Genomic DNA, 21,551 nt, shown 5'->3' with positions numbered 1-21,551 from the left:
GTGATTTACAGAGTCTCCAGTGGTGAAAGCTTAGGAAGGAGGCTGAAGGATCAGTTTTATCCACAACACAGCGGACTCAAAGAACAAGAGATGGGTTTTGTCTATAAACACTCAACTCCCATCCTGAGAAGAAACTGCATCTAGAAGGGTTCTTCTACAAAAGCTTCCATATTTTCCCAAGGGAAGCCACCATGGAGAAGCAAAGGTTCAAAGACATCATCCTATCTGGGAGCTTTCTGATTCTGATTAACTGCATGGTAATGCTGGTCACAACAGGTGCAGGCTCATTCCACAATGAAAATACATACAGTTCAACTTGATTGATCCTCAAATTCTGCAGCAGTCACTATACTGTTCAAATATCCAAAGTCTCTTTCCATACTTGAGGTAGTCTTCACAAGTTGAACTGCTATAACTTGTAAAGTCAGAAAACATTATATTTTTTATAACATTCAATGACACAGTATTCCTTCCCTTTCCAATGGACAAGAATAGGTACATAGGAAAGATTATAGAAAGACAAGTCAGTCCGGTCCTCCGCTTCTCCAGGTTTCCTCGTGCGCGGCATCGCCGGCATGGCGCATTACAACTTCAAGAAAATTACGGTGGTCCCGTCAGCCAAGGACTTTATAGACCTGACGTTATCCAAGACTCAACAAAAGACTCCAACGGTTATTCATAAACATTATCAAATTCATCGAATTCGACATTTTTATATGAGAAAAGTAAAATTTACTCAACAGAATTACCATGACAGACTGTCACAGATCCTGTCTGATTTCCCCAAATTGGATGATATCCATCCGTTTTACACTGACTTGATGAATATTCTGTATGACAAGGATCACTACAAGTTGGCTCTAGGTCAAATAAATATTGCCAAAAACTTGGTGGACAATGTTGCTAAAGATTACGTGCGACTTATGAAATATGGTGATTCTCTGTACCGATGCAAGCAGCTGAAGCGTGCTGCCTTTGGACGAATGTGTACTATTATTAAGAGACAGAGGCAGAGTTTTGAGTATTTGGAGCAAGTACGTCAACATTTATCCCGCTTGCCAACCATTGATCCAAATACGAGGACTCTGCTTTTGTGTGGCTATCCAAATGTTGGGAAATCCAGCTTCATCAATAAGGTGACAAGAGCAGATGTGGATGTTCAGCCGTATGCATTTACCACCAAATCTCTGTTTGTTGGGCACATGGATTATAAGTATCTGCGCTGGCAGGTTGTAGATACCCCAGGGATTTTGGATCATCCCTTGGAGGATCGAAACACCATTGAAATGCAGGCCATCACAGCCCTGGCCCACCTTCGAGCTGCAGTTCTGTATGTGATGGATTTGTCTGAGCAGTGTGGACATGGGTTGAAGGAGCAATTAGAACTCTTCCAGAATATCAGACCCCTGTTTATCAACAAGCCTCTTATTGTTGTAGCAAACAAATGTGATGTGAAGAGAGTAGCTGAACTTTCTGAAGAGGATCAGAAAATATTTCTAGACTTGCAGGCTGAAGGATTCCCTGTCATCGAGACCAGCACACTGACTGAGGAAGGTGTCATTCAAGTCAAAACAGAGGCTTGTGATAGGCTTTTGGCTCATCGAGTAGAAACGAAAATGAAAGGAAACAAAGTGAATGAGGTTCTGAACAGATTGGACTTGGCTGTGCTGAACAAGAGAGACGATAAGGAGAGACCCCCTTTCATCCCAGAAGGAGTGATAGCTCGAAGGAAGAGAAGAGATCGAAGAGCCCAAGAAGAAGAGGGAACGGGATCTTGAGCTGGAAATGGGAGATGATTATATTTTGGATCTCCAGAAATACTGGGACTTAATGAATTCATCTGAGAAATATGATAAGATACCAGAGATTTGGGAAGGCCACAATGTTGCTGATTATATTGATCCTGCTATCATGAAGAAATTAGAAGAATTGGAAAAGGAAGAAGAGCTAAGAACAGCTGCTGGGGAGTATGACAGTGACTCTGAGAGTGAAGATGAGGAAATGATGGAAATCCGACAGCTGGCAAAGCAAATTAGAGAAAAGAAGAAGTTGAAAATCCTACAGTCCAAAGAAAAGAATACACAGGGACCCAGGATGCCTCGAACTGCTAAGAAGGTTCAGCGGGCAGACTTAGAGAATGAGATGCGCAGCCTTGGCATGGACATGGATGATAAAGACAATGCCCACTATGCAGTCCAGGCAAGGAGATCTCAGAGTGTCACTAGGAAAAGAAAATGAGAAGAATCTGTTCCACCCTCTTCCGTGGTCCGGAGTCGGAGCCGGAGTTGCTCTAAAACCCCTCGTGATGTTTCTGGTCTTCGGGATGTCAAGATGGTGAAGAAGGCCAAGACTATGATGAAGAAAGCTCAGAAGAAGATGAATCGCTTGGGGAAGAAAGGGGAAGCAGATAGACATGTGTTTGATATGAAGCCCAAGCATTTGCTCTCTGGGAAGAGGAAAGCTGGTAAAAAGGACAGGAGATAATGTCCTCTTCAGTTGGGATAGTGTAACCAGACGCCTGATTATTTCTGGGTGTGGTGTGGCTTGTTTTGTAGAATTTGGAAACATCATCTGTTAACCAAAAGAAACAATGGAAATGAAAAAAAAAAAAAAAAGAAAGAAAGACAAGTCACCCAGTAAGGCAAACACCAAATCCTGTGGCTCTGTCTCGGGCACAAAGAGTACCAATTATAAAGAACTCAGATGGCCCTATCCCTACAATCTCTCATATATCTCTCAGTTTGGTTAGTTCCACTCCCTATATACAGCTGTCTAAGGGAGATGCCTCATAGCTTGTGAATACCAACATCTTGGGATTTCAGTATGAACCTGAGACTGCATCTTCAGGGCTCTCTCACACTCTCTTAACTGGGGCTCTGACTCTGCCAAACACAGGTTGTTGGAACAGTGCTGAACTGAAACCACAGAGCAAGCGTCCATGACTTTAAATTTTGCATCACTCTTGTTTCCAGGATCGAAACAACATGGGTGATCCTGCCACATTTAGCTTCTAAACTGGGATGGACCCCACCATGCTTGGACCACAGTTGTAGCAGGCTTCGTATGAAGTTGCTTCCTGGGAATAGTAATCCTTTTGACTACTGTTTCTACTAATTGAAAGGTCAGCAAGACAGAGTTTTACTATTATGGTACCTTCTTAAACTTCCAGTTCAGAATAAGTTCCTTCACTTTAAGTGTAATGATCTCCTTTAATAACAGTTTAATTTCATGTATATGAGTACACTATTGCTGTACTGGTGCTGACACACCAGAAAAAGCATCGGTTCCCATTACAGATGGTTGTGACCCACCATGTGGTTGCTGGGAATTGAACTCAGGACCGCAGGAAGAGCAGTCAGTGCTCTTAAAGGATGAGCCATCTCTCCAGCCCCCATTTAGTCCTTTTTCCCCAACAAAGAAAAGGCCTTTCACATATTAACAACTACAAAAAAAAAAAAAAAATCTAAATGAAGAAACTGTCCCTGGGAAACTGAAGCTTTAGTATTTAGATGTTGGGTATGGAACAAGGCTGGAGGCCTGTGGACCATCCCCACTCTCTGTTAACTGAGACCCTAGTGCTGCATCTTCCTCTTCTCTTGTCTACAAGCCCTATAGAAATCACCAACCTGTGCCCCATGTGCTCTTCTCTTTCTGCCCCTTTTCTGTGTCCAAACCCCCAACTCTGGGCAGATACGTTCTGCTCAACCAACCCCATGCCATGCCAGCTGACAGACAGGTATCCACCAAACCACCACATTATTTGTTACCCTGGACACATTCTTCATATTTGCTCCTCTAGTACTGGAATACAACAGCAGAGGAAATTTCCCATCTCCACCTGAGGATCCCTAAGGTTATCTCTTCCTGGTGTCCCCTTCCCCAAGCCTCCAAACCCAGCAAGCATTACCTTATGGACACAACAGCCCATCAGGATAGTAAAAAAGGCCACCCTCACCCAACACACTCTCTGAAAAATGCAGACAATAAATAGAAATCCAGGGTAAAACTGTTATCCAAACATGTCAAAACCAGAAATCAGCACCTAGATCTATAATCACCCCAAACACTGAACACAGATGCATAAAGGTCAGCTAGGGACAGTAACAGCCAAGAAATATGTCACCAACAGAGCCATGGCATCCTACCACAGCAGGTCCTGAATATACCAACCTAGCTGAAGAACAAGAAAAAAAAAATCTGTAAAACCAAGTACATAAAGATGATAGAGGTCCTTAAAGAGAAAATAAACAAATAACTTAAACACATGAAAACACAAACAATTGGAGAATACTAATCTCCAAGAAATTCAAGTAAGCACAAACAAACAGGAGACCAACAAATATTTTAAGTAAAGCTGAAATTCTAAATAAAGCTGTAAAAACAAATAGTTGAAGCAAACAAACAGAACTGTTCAAGACTGGAAAATAGAAATAAAAGCAATTAAAAATAAATAAACAAAATATCAAAGAAAAATCACACACTGACTGAAAGAATCTTGCAACTGAAAATTTAGGACTGCAAAGATCAGCTACAGAGGCACAGTTCACCCAAGGAATCTAGATAGAAGAGACTCTCAGGCATTGAAGATTCCATAGAAGGAATTGATACATTAATCAAGGAAAATGGTAAATCTAAACATTTCTTGGCACAAATTATCCAAAAAATCTGGAACATTATAAGAAGACCAAAACTACATATGATATGAATAGATTAAAAAAAGAACACCAGCTCAAAAGCTTAGAAAATATTTTCAGCAAAATCACAGGAAGATAAATTTCCTAACCTAAAGAAAAATATGAATATCAAGGTATAAGAAGCACACAAAATACCAAATAGATCAAATAGATTGGACCAGAAAAGAAAGTCCCCCTCACCACATTATAATCAAAACAGTAAAAATACAAAACAAAAAAAGAGTATTAAAAGTTTCGAAGAAAAAAGATCAAGAAAGATAAAAACAGACCTATTAGAATTAGGCCTGTTTTTTTGTTTTGTTTTGTTTTTAATGGAGACTTTAGAAGTCACTGGGGCTTGGACAATGTACTGCATACTCTAAGAATCCAGATTACAGATCACTAGACCCAGAAAGCTTTCAAAAATCATGAATAAAGAAAATGAGACACTCCATGATAAAGTCAAATTTAATCATATCTATCTACAAATACAACCATACAAGAGCTACTAAAAGGAACATAGTAAATAAATAATCTCACCTTACCAGAAAAATACAAAAGGGAAATACAAACACTCAAACACACACACACACACACACACACACACACACACAAAGAGTTCACTGCTTACACCACCACAAATAAAAAATCATAGAAATTAGCAACCATTGCCCATTTCTATCTCCCAGTATCAAAGGCTACAGTGCCCCAGTAAAAAGAAACAGATTAACAGAATGGAAGTAACAACAGGGTCCATTCTTCTACCACATACAAAAATATAGTTCAATGTCAAGAATAGACATTACCTTAAAATAAAAGGCTGGAACAATATATTTGATGCAAATTGACCTAAGGAAATAGGGGATATAGAAGTTGAATATCTACCAAAATAGACATCAACAAAATTTGAATCAAAAGAGATGAGGAAGGGGGGCTGGAGAGATGGCTCAGTGGTTAAGAGCACTGACTGCTCTTCCAGATGTCCTGAGTTCAAATCCCAGCAACCACATGGTGGCTTACAACCATCTGTAATGAGATACCCTCTTCTGGTGTGTCTGAAGACAGCTACAGTGTACTCACACAAATAAATCTTACAAAAAAAGAGAGATGAGGAAGTATACTATATATTCATATACACATTATTGTCTCAATGGGTAGAACTTCTGAATGATAAATCAGCATAACATAGCCAACTTAAACAGACATACACCTAGTAAATGGAAGAACTCATAACAAGACCCAGAACCAAAAAAGCCCAGTGAAGGATGATTTTTGTGCAGAATTCAATCAGATTTTCAAGAAAGACTTAATGTCACTACTGCTCAAAGTATTCTACAAAATAGGAGCAAAAGAAATCTTACACAATTTGTTTATGAATCCAAAATTAACCATTATACCCAAAGCATATGAAGACTTGACAAAAAAGGCCAATTTCCTTCAAAAACATGGATGCATTACCATATAAATAACCTGACAAAAATAAGCCACAGAACTATCTCACTAGACACCAAATAAACCTACATCAAATTCCAACGCTGCTTCATGATGAAAGTCTTAGAGAGAGTAGGGATACAAGGGACCAATCTAAATATAATACAAAAAAAAAAAAAAAAAAAAAAAAAACCAATGACAGCAGTTCTATAGCCAACATCAAATTAAATGCAGAGAAAACACAGAAGTTTCACTAGAATCATAAACAAGACAAAAAAGTGTCTACTCTCTCCATATCTATTCAATATAGTACTTTAAGCTCCAGCCAGAGCAATAGGACAACTGAAAGTAATCAAGAGGATATAATTCGGAAAAGAAGAAGTCAAAGTTTCCTAATTGGCAGGTGAGATATTATATATAAATGACCAAAAAATTCTACCAATCCTCTACAGTTTCAATAAAGTGGCTGGATACAAGACTAATTCAAATAATATCAGTAACCCACCTATATCCCTCCTATGAAAAATGACAGATTGAGAAAGAAATCATGAAAACAACACCCTTCACAGTAGCCTCAAGTAATATAAAATATGTTGGAATAACTCAAAAGAAAGCAAGTAAAAAAGCAATCTATAGATTCAACACAATCTCCATTAAAATTTCAAAAAGAAAATAGTTTACAGACCTTGAATGGACAATTCCCAGCTTCATATAAAACCAAGATACCTCAAATAAGCTAATAGCTAAAATCATATTCTTGAAATAAGTTCCATTCTTTACTCAAATTCTAAATTGCCCTGGTGGGTGAATCTCCCATAAATGGCCAGTGTGAACTTTTAGTGATCATCTAAAATGATTACCTGGCTACTCATTGCCAATGTCAACTACTGTCACACAGGAAAGGCCTCACCTTCCTTCCTCCTCCTCCCTTGTGTTGTGACAATGTCAGCTTCAAGGGTTGGTTGTCAGTGAAGTCAAGTCTTAAACAGGTTCTTCTTTATCTGTATTTACTCCCAAAAGGGCAGAGACCACAGAACACACTCATGCACTGGTCTTTTGTCCTTCCCACTGACTAGTTAGGGCATGGCACAGGAGGTGTTACAGGACTACCTTCCAGGAACTGGGTGGCAGAGGCAAGACTGGGTGTTCAAGGTAATTCTCAATTATGAGTTAGAGAAGATATTGCTATGTACACAGACAAATAATCAAAGCACTTGGGAAAAAGAAATGAGATTCTTAATGATCAGTAAATGTTGGAGAATTGAAACAAATAAGAGATTAACCAGTAATGCATTTTAAAAATTGAAATTTAAAATGTAATGCCAACAACTGGTATCTGGGGGAGATAAATGTAATTGCAAAAATGCATAGGCATATTGACTTAGAAGAGCAGGCCATTCCCTGGCAGAGGAAATAGCAGTAATGAGATACTCTTTGACCTTTTGCCTTTGTGGACCATTAGCTGTTGAGTTCTGTAACCTGACACACACAGCTGCATCCAATGGCTTGTGTCTCACTGCACATACCAACATAGGACTGTGCTCTGACTGGAAACTCAGTACTCACTGGATCAACCCAATCTCCCCATATTGTGTGTTTACAGAAAAATATATGAATTAACACATGCTAGGAAATTACAAAATCACCTGCCCTGAGCGAATCAGCTCCTTCTTCATAATGGGGAGCCCTGCAGCAAAGTGCCTTAAACTTGAGTTAGTCTGTGATCTCGCTACTGCCTACCCTGGTTCCCTCTGCTCTATGCACAGGGCAGTGTTCAGAGAGGACACTGCTCCTCCTGTTGTGGTCTGAGGGCAGAAGCCATGCTCCACGTGCAAATCCTTCCCCTGTTACTGCAGTGCACAGTTCATACCATGACTCAAATGGGTAATTTTACAACTCTGTTGTGAGCTGAAAATTCTACCGTTCTAGAATTAGTATACTTTCCCAGGCAAGAAATTGCTCAACACACAATTAAAATATTAATTAAGAAAAAATTAATTAATTAACAATAGTACTCATCTGGTTCTGGTTAAGTTTGAAAGACAAGCCAGGTCAGAAGAGATTTTTTTGCATTACACATATGCTGTCATCTTTTCATCAATTTTAGGTTCTCACCTAAGGTTATATCCTCAACCATTTAAGGATGGAGCGGAGACAACTCCAGGTCTAGCCCCTTATGCAGATGGGAGTTTTACACAGCAAATATATTTCCAGGAATTCTCTCTTAAGTACACAAGTGCCTGGAAATAGCAGGCCCTTCAGCAATAAAAGAATCCTAAGTGGAAGGTCTCAGAGGAGGCAAAGACAGGAAAAGTAGAAGATAGAAAGTATAAAAAGCTGGGGTGGGGTGGCCAGGAGCTAAGGCTTTGTGCTAAGTAAGCTTCCAAAGAATAGCAGCATCTATATTACCTTCAGGGGAGGGGGAGGGGTAGAAACAGGAGACTTCCATTAAGAAACAACCACACAATGGGACAAACTAAGGAGGAATCTAATCAAATAGTGCTGAGAAGGGAAACACAGGATATCTCACCAACATGGCTGGTCATGCCTACAGTGGTCTGGGTACTGAAAATAAACACCATGTGGTAGGAAGTGCTGGTTTCCAAAGAGCATGGCCCCAGATCATTACCAGCGTTCCCAATCATATGCCTGGTTTTAGAAAAGGAGCTCTGGGATTTTACCAATACCTCATGGTGTTAGGAAAACCCTACAAGGTTGATAGCTTCTTGGCGACCTGGTCTTTGATCTAGGGAAGGGCCTAGTGGCTGGTGGTTAATCGGAGTTGTCTCCTTTGGTCTGATCTGGAGCCACGTTTCTGTACAATCCTGGTGAAGAATCATGTGTATCCTAGCATCCCACTCTCTAAGGGGCCTCGTTACCATATTACTAACCTGTAACCTGTTTTAGAGACAATCCTCCCTCGGGCAAATTCCTTGTGGTGTGACTTTCTATTTCCTAAGCATTGAAAAATCCCTTATATCACCGATTCTGCTCTTCTCAGCACAGCTCAAAATCAGAGCGCTACCCAGCCCAGGACATGGGGTTTATATCCACCACAAAATTAACTTCAAATGGATCTTCCATTTAAAGTTAAAAGTCAAGGGCACAACTTGTAGAACATACCAGAGAATCTAGCCTTCTAATTCGGCATCCTGGCAAGGATGTTTCTACACACAAGCCCTTGCTCCAAATGCTTTGTGCAGATGCAGCTCCCATCATGAAGTTATTCAGATGCTACCGCCAAGTTCATCGAGTGCCTGGGACCCACAAGTGGCTGCATCTGGCCACTGGTTCCCACCCAGCACAGGGTAGGTTCCACCACCCCAGCTCCCGCTGCGAACCCCTCTCGTCCACCTAGTTAGAAACAGCCGCCATACGCTCACCATGCTGTGACTCGGGAACTTGCGCTGCAACAGAGAACAGAGCACATCACGTCAACAACAGCAGCCTGCTCAGCAATGGAGCTGAACCTGCAGGAGCATGGCAGAGAGCAGCCGGAAGAACATTCCTCTTCTGCTGATCGAAGGACCTGCCTAAAGGTCCTGATTGGCCAGTGACTCTTGAGTGACATGAGCACCGTCCTTAGGGTTAGAGTGCTGCAGGCACACACTATAGAGTTTCAGTGCCCTGGGTTCTACAAAGAGCTGACCCTTCCAGTAGCACCTGTGCCTGCCTTTCCATAGCCTTTCTGTCTTCTAGCACTCAGCAGGCATTTCCTCTTCCTCCTCCTGGAATCAAGGCGGATAGCTTGTTCAGCCCATTATTCAGCTTGCAGCTGAGTGAACTATCAAATCCACAGGCAGACTCTTCTAACAATTAAAGGGAGATTTTAGGACACAAAATATATTTGTTTCTGTGGCTTCACACTGGTATCAGGAAAACCGCAGCAAGTATACACCTGCCACCTAGGGGCTCCAGATAACACTGGGAGAAAAGCAGGAAGCAGATGGAAATTACTGTGGAGCAGTATTTCGAACCAGCACATCTTGGTCAATGGGAAGAAACTCAGCTGTACTAGTTAAAATTCTATCAACAGAACTAATAGCACGGGTCTCTCTGTGGATGCAGAAAACAGATATATAAAAATGGCTCATAAGATGTGGTCCAATTGGTCAAACAATGGCTATCTACCAATATGAACTTGAAGAATCCAGTACTGGTTCAGGCCTTGTGCCTGGGATGTCTCAGCTGGTCTTCAGTATATATCAGAATTCCAAAGAAGAAGCCTCTTATGCCAGAAAAATAAAATGATATTGCCAGCCAAAGTAGAACATGCAGGAAAAAAAAAAAGAGAGAGAGAAAACCTGCCATGTTCAATGTCCTTTAAATATGTAGGCTAAACTCAAGTTGGATCTTATCAACTCAAAAGATCGGAACTAAAGAAAGGCTTTCCCATTTCTAAAACTGAAATTATGAAATAATCCTTTACAATACCCATCCATTTGGCTTTATTTAATTGAACTAGTGTAACTACAGTAAAATAAAGTGTTCAAACTAATGTAAACTACAGTTTACAATAAGTTCAGTTCTTTATCCAGATTCTTGATTGTCTGGTCTGTGGACCTGAGAAATGGTCAGTCTAGACAATGATCGATCAATCATGGAAAATTGATAATCCCACTACTCATTGTTACTGTCAGGTTCTGCCAAGGCTCAAAAGCTTGCACCCCCCCTGCTTACCCCTTTTTTTTCTGAACTGGGACCACACCTGCCTTAATATTAGGAAGTGACCTTAACTCTGACACAGGTCCCTCTTCATTTGCAAGTCCCCAGGAAAAGCCAGAGAGTTTGGAGGACACTCATTCGCTGGTCTCATTTTCCTTCTCCCTGACACCCAAAGCCCATCCTGGACAAGTTGCAGAACTGCCTTCCCAGGAAATCACAGTAGCGGCAGGATTGGATGTTCAAAGTTAGTTCTCAATTAGATGGGATGAGCCAGCCTGTGCTATGGGACACATTGTTCTAAACAGAAATATACAATCAGGCAAATCCCATCACCGGAGCAAGGGTCGGCCAGTACGAACTCGAAGACCCCTTAGAGTCCTTGGTAGCAGCGGTGTTGGCGTCAGCAATGGAGGAAGAACAGAAGAAAGGGATGTGGCAGATGCGGGCATCGGCAGGTTATCACAGCTGTCCTGAAAAGGACGAAGAGGTGACATCTGAGGACACTATGAACTGCTCTGATATTTACCATTCTGATGAAGAGTATTTCAGGAAACTCAAAGACCTGAAGGCTGCCCATGTAGAAACCATGGCAAAATTAGAGAAAATGTATTAGGACAAGCTAAATATAAAACACATTCAGGCAGCGCTCGCGGGGGACGCAGGGGACGATTCTTCTAGATCTGCATCAGAAAAGAGCTGCTCACATCATGCCTTCTCAGTGACCTCACTTTCAGAGTCTCACCTAGACGAGTCGCCCTCCTTGTCCACAACTACTGATGAGGAGTTGCCCAACCTAGAGACAAAGATTCCCATGGAAATCAGAGCGACCTATGCCAAGGAGCTCATAAACAACATGTGGGACGACTTTTCTGTTGAAGATTATACTCAGTATGACTCTGACCTCCAAACAGCCAAGAATAAAAGGAAGAAACCTAAATCCTGGACGCCCAGGATCGGAGAGAGAAGGCGTCGAGTGCTCGGTCAGATCTGGAAATGAGGCAGAAGCTGCTGAAGAGGGACGGGGACGATGCGGAGTGTAAGAAGAAATTCCGGGCCAATCCTGCTCCTTCCTGCGCGCTGCTTCCCCTGTATGAGGATCTAGTCAAGCAGAATAAGGAGCGTCGGAAGAAGGCTCGGGAGAGGAGCAAAGCCGAGCTCCTGGCCTCCCAGAAGCCCTTTAAGTTCGTTGCGAGGAAGGAGCAGAAGAAAGCAGTCTGTGAGAAGAAGCTGAGAGACCTGTTTAGGGCTAAAAAGAACAACGAAGCCGTTTAAAGCCAAACCCGTGCCTCGTTTTATTTACAGGCAAGCTGCGAATGACAAGTCAAAGGAAGAAGAGCTCTCTGGGGACAGCAGGATGCAGCCAAAGGCCAGAGATCTGCTCCGAACTTCGCCTCGGCCCAGTCGGTCATCCTGCAGACATTTCAGGGACCCCAGAAGTCCTGCAAAGCCAAGGGGCAAACACAGGCGGAGGTGCCTGAGCCCCGGTGATGGAGACTTGGAGAAATGGAAGGAACCCTTCTCTGAACCCAGCTTTCTGAAATGCCCAGTGCTTTGTGAACAGTGCTGTTATTACGAGGCCCTGTGTGACTCTGACAAAAGACAGAAAGTCTTGGCAGACATCAGAGCAGATGAAGAAAATCTAAGAGAAACATGCGGGCCTAATCTGTCTCCTAGGCGTAAATCACCCAGAAGAAGCGCGCACACAAAGCCCAGGCCTCAGGAATGCAGCCCTCCGATGCCCGCCACGTCTTCCCGAGGTTGGGAGCAAGCCATTAGGTAAGGCACCGGGATGGTTGCTGAACTGGCATAGGAAGCCCTGTGGGTTTTAGCTTGGTAAATCTGAATTTACTTAATTATGTGGAAGGTATTGTATGACATGGTAGAGAATTGTTTGCTAAGAACGTTCTTCTAAAAAACAAATATATATATATATATATACACAATCAGCAGCACTTGTGAAAAATGAAAAGAAATTCTTAATGACTGTGCAACACTGGAGAATGGAAACATGAAATCAGAGCAGTGCGCATTTAAGGAAAATCAAATGGAAAAAAAAAGGGAACCAATAACTGACATTTTACAAACATAAAATAATTGAAAAAACTGCTAGGTGCTCAGAAATCTCCCATCTATGTGCTTTTACCTACCTAGTCTAACCTTTCTCTTGAGCTCATTGAAACCCATGTGGGCTCCTTTGTTCTCCTTCTTCAAAACCTGTTTCTTCTGTGTTCTACTATTTCTTACCCCTCTTTCTCTATGATGCCCTTCTAAGCCACAAGTATAGATAGAGTGCAAAGAGAAAGTTCACCAAGAGAGCTCTCAAAGGTCCAATTGCAATGAAAGAAGACTACATCTCCCCCATTACACCTTTGGCAGGCTGAACTAAGTCATTGGAATGGGGGGTGGTTACAGTAGGCTAAACCGGTAGTGGTGGAGAACTATTTTTGCAGTGGGGCGTGTCAAAGCCATCCTGTTGACTTTGCCGCTGGGTATAGAACAAATAGCCCAAGGCCTCTCCCAAGAAATTTGACTAAAATAATCAGAAACTTCCCATTCTTTATCATCCTTCTCTATTGAGACTCTGGCTTTCAGAGTCACTCCCAAACTACATCTTTTTAAAAGGATACCTGTAACTTCATTAGGCAAAGGCAACATCTTTGTAAGCTTATATATTTTGTTACGAATTAGGTTTTCTATAAACCATAATAATATCCTGTAACAATTTACCCGCTTCCTTGTCACTTCTTCATCCCACTATTTTCCCACTAATTTCCTTATTATGTTTGGAAGTATGACTTCCCAAATATATTAATAAAACTTGTTGAGTGCATTTATATTGGTTGTATATATATGGTACCAGGACTGATCCTGTGGCATTGGATGGCCAAATAAGTAAATCATCCTTGCCTGCGGTTCCTTCTATCATTTGCTGGAGAAAACCACTCTTTGATAAACAATAGGATATTGGGAGCATGAATCACCTATAGATCACTAGGAAAATAAGGGTGGGAGAGAGGAAATAGAGAGAGACTTGGAGGGAGCAGTTCAGGGTCAGGTATGAGGAGGGCTAGAGGATATGGCCAGATGACCTAGAGAAGGAATGGAAATTTGCAACCAACTAGGGGTATGTAGGGGGCCTCTCTAGGAAGAGAGAGAGACCTGAGATACGGGAGGCACCCATGAATCAATGGGGGGTGTCCTTGCTGTGACTCATAATTTGGGGTTATGGAGCCTGGAACCAAAATGAAGAGATAAAGAAAGCAACCCACCTAATAAACTTTCCACCTAACATTTATCCTGTCTAAAGAAATTAATGGATTGAAGATGGAGCAGAAACTGAGAGGATCACCAAAAAATAAAACAGCCCAACTTGAGACCCATCATATCTTCAGTCACCGGTCCCTATTAATGATGTTCTGTTAAGCTTGCAGAAGGAGCCTAGCATGGCTGTCCTCTGAAACACTCCACCCACCAACCGCTTCTGAAAGAGGCTTACACCCACAGCCAAACAGTGGATGGAGCTTGAGAACACTTATAGAAAAACAGGAGGCAAGAATGCAGCCACCTAAGAAACAGGATGTCCAACAGAATCAACTAACCTGGAACTTTGGGCCTCTCAGAAAATGAACCATCAACCAAAACACATACAAGAGCTGGACCTAGACATCCAAGCAAGTATGTAACAGATGTGCAGTTTGGTCTTCATGTGGAACCTGAATAAATAGAGTGGGGGCTAATCCAAAAGCTGTTGCCTCCAAGTGGGATGCCCTGTCTGACCTCAGTGTGAAAGAAAGTGGCTAGCCTCCCATGGTCTTGAAGTGCCAGTGTAGGGGGGATACACATGGAGGCCCCCACCAGCTCAGAGAAGGAGGGTGGGAAATGAGGAAGGGATTATGGGAAGGGGTGACTGGGAGGAGGACAGTGAGCAGGAATGAAAGTGAATAAATAAGAAAATTATTTATTTTTTAAAAAGCAAGGAAGTGTTTTGTGTGTCAACTTGACAAAAGCTGGAACTATCACTGAGAAAAGAGCTTCAGCTGATAAAAGGCCTCCATGAGATCCAGATGTAAGGCATTTTCTCAAATAGTGATGGGGGAGGGCCCAGCCCATTGTGGATGATGTCATTCCTGGGCTGGTGGTCTTGGATTCTGTAAGAAAGCAGGCTGAGCAAGGCAGGGGAAGCAAGGCAATAAGTAACATCCCTCCATGGCCTCTGCATCAGCTCCTGCTTCCTGACCTGCTTGAGTTCCAGTCCTGACTTCCTTTGAAGATGAACAGCAATGTGTAAATGTAAGCTGAATAAATCTTTTCCTCCCCAACTTGTATCTTGGTCATGATGTTTTGTGCAGGAATAGAAACCCTGACTAAGATAGCTGCCATTTTGTCTTGTTGACTTTATCCTTTGCCTTACAGAAGATTTTCAGTTTCAAGAGGTCCCACTTATCAGTTGTTGATCCTAGAGCCTGAATCACTGGTGTTCTGTTTAGGAATTTTTCTTTTGTTCCAATTTTTCAAGGCTATTCCCCACTTTCTCTCATATTAGATTCAGTGTATCAGGTTTTATGTTGAAGTCCTTGATCCAGTTGGACTTGAGCTTCATGCAGGGTGACAAATATGGAACAAGTAGAATTCTTCTACATGTGGACTGCCAGTTAGAACATCATTATTTGCTGAAGAATGTTCTGGCTTGTCTAAAATTAAGTATCCAAATATGTCTATATTTATTTGTAGGTCTTTGCTTTTATTATATCGATCAACATGCCTGTCTCTACATATATGCAGGCTTTTATCACTATTGCTTGGTAGTACAACTTGAGGTAAAGGAAAGTGTTTCATCTAGAGGTTACTTTATTGTTCTACTTTTGGCAATCCTGGTTGGTTTTTTTTTTTTTTTTTTTTTTTCCATATAAAGTGGAGAATTGTTCTTCCAGTATCTACAGAAAATAGTGTTAGGATTTTGATGGGAATCTTATTGAATCTGTAAATTGCTTTTGGTAAGATGGCCATTTTCACTACATTAATCCTACCAATCTATGAGCATGGGAGATATTTCCATCTTCTGAGTTCTTCAATTTCTTTCTTCAGAGACTTGAAGGGCTTGTCATACTGATCTTGCACTTGGGAGTTAAAGTTACACCAGGAATCTTATATTATGTAGGGCTATTGGTAAGGGTGTTGTTTCCATTTTTATAACTAAGCCTGTTTATCATATGTATAAAGGAGGGCTACTGATTTCTTTGAGTTAACTTTGTATTCAACCACTTTGTTGAAGTTGTTTATCAACTGTTAAAGTTCTGTAGTAGAATTTTGGAGTTGTTCATGAACACTATCCTATCGTACACAAATAGAGATACCTTGATTTTTTTTTCCTTTCCAATTTGTATTCACTTGGCCTCCTTTTATTGTCTTATTGCTCTAGCTAGAATTTCAAGTACTACCTTGAATAGATGAGTGTGGTTGGGGCTGGAGAGATGGCTCAGCAGTTAAGTGCACCAACTGCTCTTCTAGAGGTCTTTAGTTCAATTCCCAGCAACCACATGGTGGCTCACAGCCATCTACAATGTGATCTGATGCCCTCTTCTGGTGTGTCTACATAAAATAAATAAATATTTTTTTTAAAAAACATGAATGCAGTCAACCTTGTCTTGTTGCTGATTTTTGCTTCAAGTTTCCCTCTGTCCGAAATCAGCTTGGGTAAACAACAGTAGTCCCCCCAGGCCAGAGCGAGGATTGAAAGAAGAAAGACTAGTTAGTTAAAGCTGCAGCATGACTTTGGCCTGACTTGAGGCCTAAACCTCTTAGCCGAAGCAAAGCTTGGTTTAATCCTTCCTCTTTTTAAATCATTTTAATTACATGCAAAATGGTAACGTCTGTTCTGAGACTGGGATCAAGTGAGATAACAACCAAAGATCCTGTAAACATCTTACAGAAGGTCAAGTAAAAAGGTCAGAGACAAAAATGGATACTGCTGTGCCTACATCCTGAAATCTGCCCTGCCCGGAGCTGCATTCCTAAGGATTCTGCCTGGAGCTTCAAATACAACTGTACTTCTCTATGCCACATTTTTTAAAGCCCTGCCCCAAACTTCGGATGTGGTTGTACTTCCTTATGCCACATTCTTGAGAGACTTTCCCTGAACTTCAGATGCAGACGTACCTACTTATAGCCTTATCCCAGGGGCTCTGCCTAGAGCTACAGATGCCAATGTGCTTAATACTAGCCCTAACAGGGCACAGCACACAAGCCAGTTTCCTGCTTACGATCAGCTTCAAGGTGTCCTGAAAAATTAATATTACTCTGCCACCAACTGATCAAAGGTGCCAAAAATGCTCTCCACGCCCTTAAATTAATGTTGGCTATTAATTTGCTGTCTATTGCTTTTGTTATGTTTAGGTGTATGCCTTGAATTCCTGTTCTCTCCAAGACATTTAACATAAGGGGAATTTAGAATTTGTTGAAGGCTTTTTTGGCATCTAATGAGCTAGATGAATGAATATGTGCTTTTTTCCTTTGAGATTGTTTATGTATTGGGTTAGGCTGATGGATTTAAACATATTGAACCATCCCTGCATCCCTGAGCCAAAGCATACTTCATCATGGTGAATCATGTTTTTGATGTGCTATTGGATGGAGTTTGCAAGAATTTTATTAAGTATTTTGTGTCAATTTTCCTAAATGAAATTGGTCTTCTTTTTGTTTATTCAGTCTTTGTGTGCTTTAGGTATCATGGTAATGAGGCCTCAGAGAACGTAGTAGGTAGTGTTGCTTCTGTTTATATTTTGTGGAATACTTTGAGGAGTACTGGTATTAGCTCTTCTTTGAAATTCTGGCAGAATTCTGCACTAAAACCATCTAACCCAATACTATTTTTGGCTGGCACATTTTTAATTACTGCTTCTTTTTTCTTAGGCATTATGAGTGTGTTTTGATAGCTTACTTACTATTGATTTAACTTTGGTTTGCTGTATCTGTCTAGAAAACCATCTATTTTGTCCAGATTTTCCTATTTTGTCACATATAGGCAATTGTATTGAGATCTGATAATTTTCTAAATTCTCAGTTTCTGTTGCCATGTGTCTTAGTCAAGATTTCTTTTCCTGCAAAAATATCATGACCAAAAAGCAAGTTGAGGAAGAAAGGGTTTATTCAGTTTACACTTCCAAATCGTTGCTCATCACCAAAAGAAGTCAGGTCTGGAACTCAAGCAGATCAGGAAACAGAAGCTGATGCAGAGGTCATGGAGCAATGTTACTGGTTTGTTTCCCCTGGCTTTCTCAGCCTGATTTCTTATAGAACCCATGTCTACTAGCCCAGGGATGGCACCACCCACAATGGGCTGGGCCCTTTCTGTTTGATCACTTGTTGAGAAAATGCCTTACAGCTGGATCTCATGGAGGCATTTCCCCAACTGATGTTCCTTTCTCTGTAATAACTTCCCCTTGTGTCAAGTTGACACAAAACCAGCCAGTACACCATGTTTCTCTTGTTTGCCTATATTGTTCATTATCTCGAAGAATAAGCTCTTTGTGTTTTGATTCTTTGTATTGTTTTCTATTTCTAAGTGGTTTCGATCAGCCCTGAGTTTGACTATTTCTAACCATGTACTCCCTTTGGGTATGTTCACATGTTTTTGTTAATTTCTTTCTTCCCTGACCAAGTTATTATTGAGTAGAGAATTATTTCTTTTCCATGATTATGTGTTCTTTCTGTTGTTTCTATTACTGTTGAAGTCTAGCCTTAGTCTGGTGATCTAACTTCTTTTATCTGTTGAGGCTTGTTTTGTGTCTGGTTATATGATCAGTTTTGGAGAAGGTCCCATGAGGTGCTGAGAAGGTTTTGTCTGCGAGTGACATGTTCTGTTGAATCCATTTGGTTCATGTTTTTTGGCTGCATGTGTTTTGGCCGCATGTGTTTTTGCACAGTATACGCTGAAGCCAGAAGGGGCAGCAGGTCCCTCACAGAGACAGGTAGCAACAAGGCATTTTGGAACCAGGACCTTTGTCCATTGTCACCATGTCATTGCAGCAGAAAAGTACCTATTACCAGGTGGAAGCATATTACAAGATGAACAGGGGCCACAGAAGGAATACAAGAATAGCTGACAATTTTCTGTGAATGGAGTTGTCACACACAGAACAATGTTAATATCTACTAAAAATGCTTCAAAGTATAATCAAGAACCACAACTGGAGGTCTCTCCAAAAATACTTGAATGAACATGGTAAATCATTTACTTCCTTCAAAGTTATTATGAAGATGATATAAAACACGTGGGTAGAATTTTTCTCTTTTATAAGTTTTATCCTATTTACTGACATTAAGTTGATATAAAAAGAAAATATTCCCAGTTCTAGAGACATGGCCAAGCAGTAAAGTTCATTTCCAGATCAAATTCAGGTTCTTGACAACTTCTGACAATTCCTGCTAAAAGAAGATCCAGTGGTTTAATCTTCTTTGAACTCAGCATGCACATCCTCTCAGAGAAACACATTGAGATCTCAAAATAAAAATTAAGAGAAGTTGATGAACAAATAAAATTTTCCTCATGAATGTTCTTCTTTTATAAGCATCCATTGCTGTGACTCGTTTGTTTAGGCATCTAAAGACTTATCCACAGAGTTTTGTTTGTTTTGTTTTTCATCACGAATTGGTTCATGCAACACAGGACAAGCATGTGTGCTTGAAGTAAAGATATCAATCCTTATCAGTTGGTGATATCACTTGGGAAGGTTAGGAAATGTTGCACTGATGGAGGAATTGTGTCACTGCGTGTGGACTGGAGAGTTTAACTCCTCACACCATCTGTAGTTCCCACATTCTCTTTAATACTGCAGGTTGAGGATGTCAGATCTGAGTTCCCTTTTATCACTCCCACATCTGACACTTGTTGCCGTGACAGTCAGAATAATCCCACATCCCTCTGAAACTATAAGCCAAGTTAAACACTTTTAAAAGTCATCATAAATATTTTAACACCAGCAACAGAGATGGTACTAATGCATAGCCATAACGTTTTACACCTGAGTTATTTCATGAAATTAAAGAGAATTGAAAAATCTAAACAGTTTACATTATCACTGAAATTAATAAGACTTTTTCCATGAGTTTGCAAATACAAACAAAATAGAAGAGGACATCTGTATACTTAAGAAGACTCTTGAGTCAGAGTTTTTCTTAAGAAAATATAATCATGTGTAACTTAATATAAGTTTAAAGATCATACCAAATTCTTTGGTGAATCGAACCAGATTTGCTTCAGAGCACCCACATATGAAAATGAAAAGCGAAGTCCATAAATCTCTGTTTCCACCTCTTTTCCCATCATGTGAGTCTGTCTCACATTCTTCAGAGAATGATTAGATGTAAACCATCTTTTGTTGAGCTTCATCAGATTCTGATCTGGCTCTACTGTGAAGACAATGTGGTCTTTAAACTGCAGTCTTACTATGCTGTCCAACCTGGGCAACTTTTCAACCGGGTCCATCGTCTTTGTTCCATTTCCCATAGAGAAAGGAGGCAATCTATGCATGATGAAGTCCTTCTTCATATCTGATGACAGCAGTTCTTTTCTGTCCTGGAGCTGGTCTGCAAGAGTCCTCAGAAAGCCACTCAACTTCCCTGTTACCTCAGCTGGGATTTCCACATTCACGAGCATCTGCCTGGGTATTCCAGTCCTTAATGCCACATCTTCCTTTGCAACGTCAAATACAAGACCCGAAATGAAATCCAAAAGGTAATCTCCCCATGAATTGTTCTGGTAGGTGCTAATAGTCAGGTGAATAAAGTGGGCCAGGCCTGAATGAGTTTCTGCCTGACTAATGGTCACTCTGAGGAAGTACAGCAAATCACCCGGCTTCAGCAGGAAGTCATGTGTCCGTGCGCCAATCTGGTCTTTGGGCTCCACACTGTACTCATGTGCTGGGGGCACAGCTGGGGAATACAGGTGCCAGTGTTTCTTCCTCTGCAGCTACAGGATAAAAACCTCAACATCGTTATAATACGAAAGAAGGCCCTGAGATCCTGCTGTAGTCATGCACACATTGGAGCCTACTAAGGAGCCAAAGTAACATCCCAGCTTTTCCTGGATCCTCCAGAGCTCAGCCTTGCACCTCTGTGGTTGGTGAGACTGAATTGTTGCCCTCTTCTGATCAAAATCTTTTCTCATCTGAAAAAACTGTACTTTGCCATTCTTATTTAAAACCTTCTTCTTCCCATGGATGCACCGGCAGACATTCACATCTCTTCCATAGTGTAGCCCTTGGTTGCAGAGACTCTTCAGATCTGAGAGACCGAACAGAGACTGGTAATACTCGGCCAGTGAAGGGTCATCCCTCTGAATGAGAAGGGCTTTTGTTCCCAGAATTCCTTGAAAAAGTCTCTACTTTGATGGGTGAAATTAAACTTTCAAAGAAACTACTGAAGCTGTCAAAGTTTAATACAGAAAGCTTGTCAGGTAACTCCTCCTTCACCTGCTTGCAAGGAACGGGCTCTTCCTCATTCTCGTCCCTCATGGGCTTCAGTTTTTTCGGCATTGTCCACAATTAGGGAGAAAATTCCAACCTGGCACGGCCTGTTGCGTGCTGCCTGCAAGTTGACAGGGCTACAGCCAGAAACTGTGTTCTCTGTAACAACATCTAATGCTCATAGCTGCTAAGTCATATCTCCAGCTACTATTTTATTTAATATTTATACTTTTGAATAATAGATTATTACATCCATTCCTATATTTACTTTTTCCAATGTATTATATTTATTCCCAGTACTGGAATATAAAGCTGGAAC

The 21,551-nt window shown here is 41.1% G+C and overlaps 1 protein-coding gene and 2 pseudogenes across 3 annotated transcripts; 2 read left to right on the top strand and 1 right to left on the bottom strand.

The window, feature by feature from the left end:
* Positions 1-575: 575 nt before the first annotated feature.
* LOC308429330 (GTP-binding protein 4-like) lies at positions 576-2,573 on the top strand (the record flags this gene model as incomplete). The annotated part of the gene is given in 3 exon segments (XM_080928107.1): positions 576-1,735; positions 1,737-2,235; positions 2,239-2,573. Coding segments are annotated over 3 exon segments (1,905 nt in total). The 3' UTR covers positions 2,485-2,573.
* An 8,521-nt stretch (positions 2,574-11,094) lies between these two features.
* LOC308429347 (protein FAM161A-like) lies at positions 11,095-12,549 on the top strand (annotated as a pseudogene). Its single transcript has one exon. The product of its transcript is annotated as a protein FAM161A-like (transcript).
* A 7,437-nt stretch (positions 12,550-19,986) lies between these two features.
* Positions 19,987-21,301, bottom strand: LOC308434877 (ribosomal oxygenase 2-like; annotated as a pseudogene). Its single transcript has one exon. The product of its transcript is annotated as a ribosomal oxygenase 2-like (transcript).
* Between the last annotated feature and the right edge of the window lie 250 nt (positions 21,302-21,551).

The sequence above is a fragment of the Micromys minutus genome (genome assembly GCF_963924665.1).
Source record: "Micromys minutus genome assembly, chromosome: 1".
Lineage (NCBI taxonomy): Eukaryota > Metazoa > Chordata > Mammalia > Rodentia > Muridae > Micromys > Micromys minutus.
The sequence above is the reverse complement of the archived record's forward strand: the minus strand, read 5'-3'. Positions and strand labels throughout refer to the sequence as shown.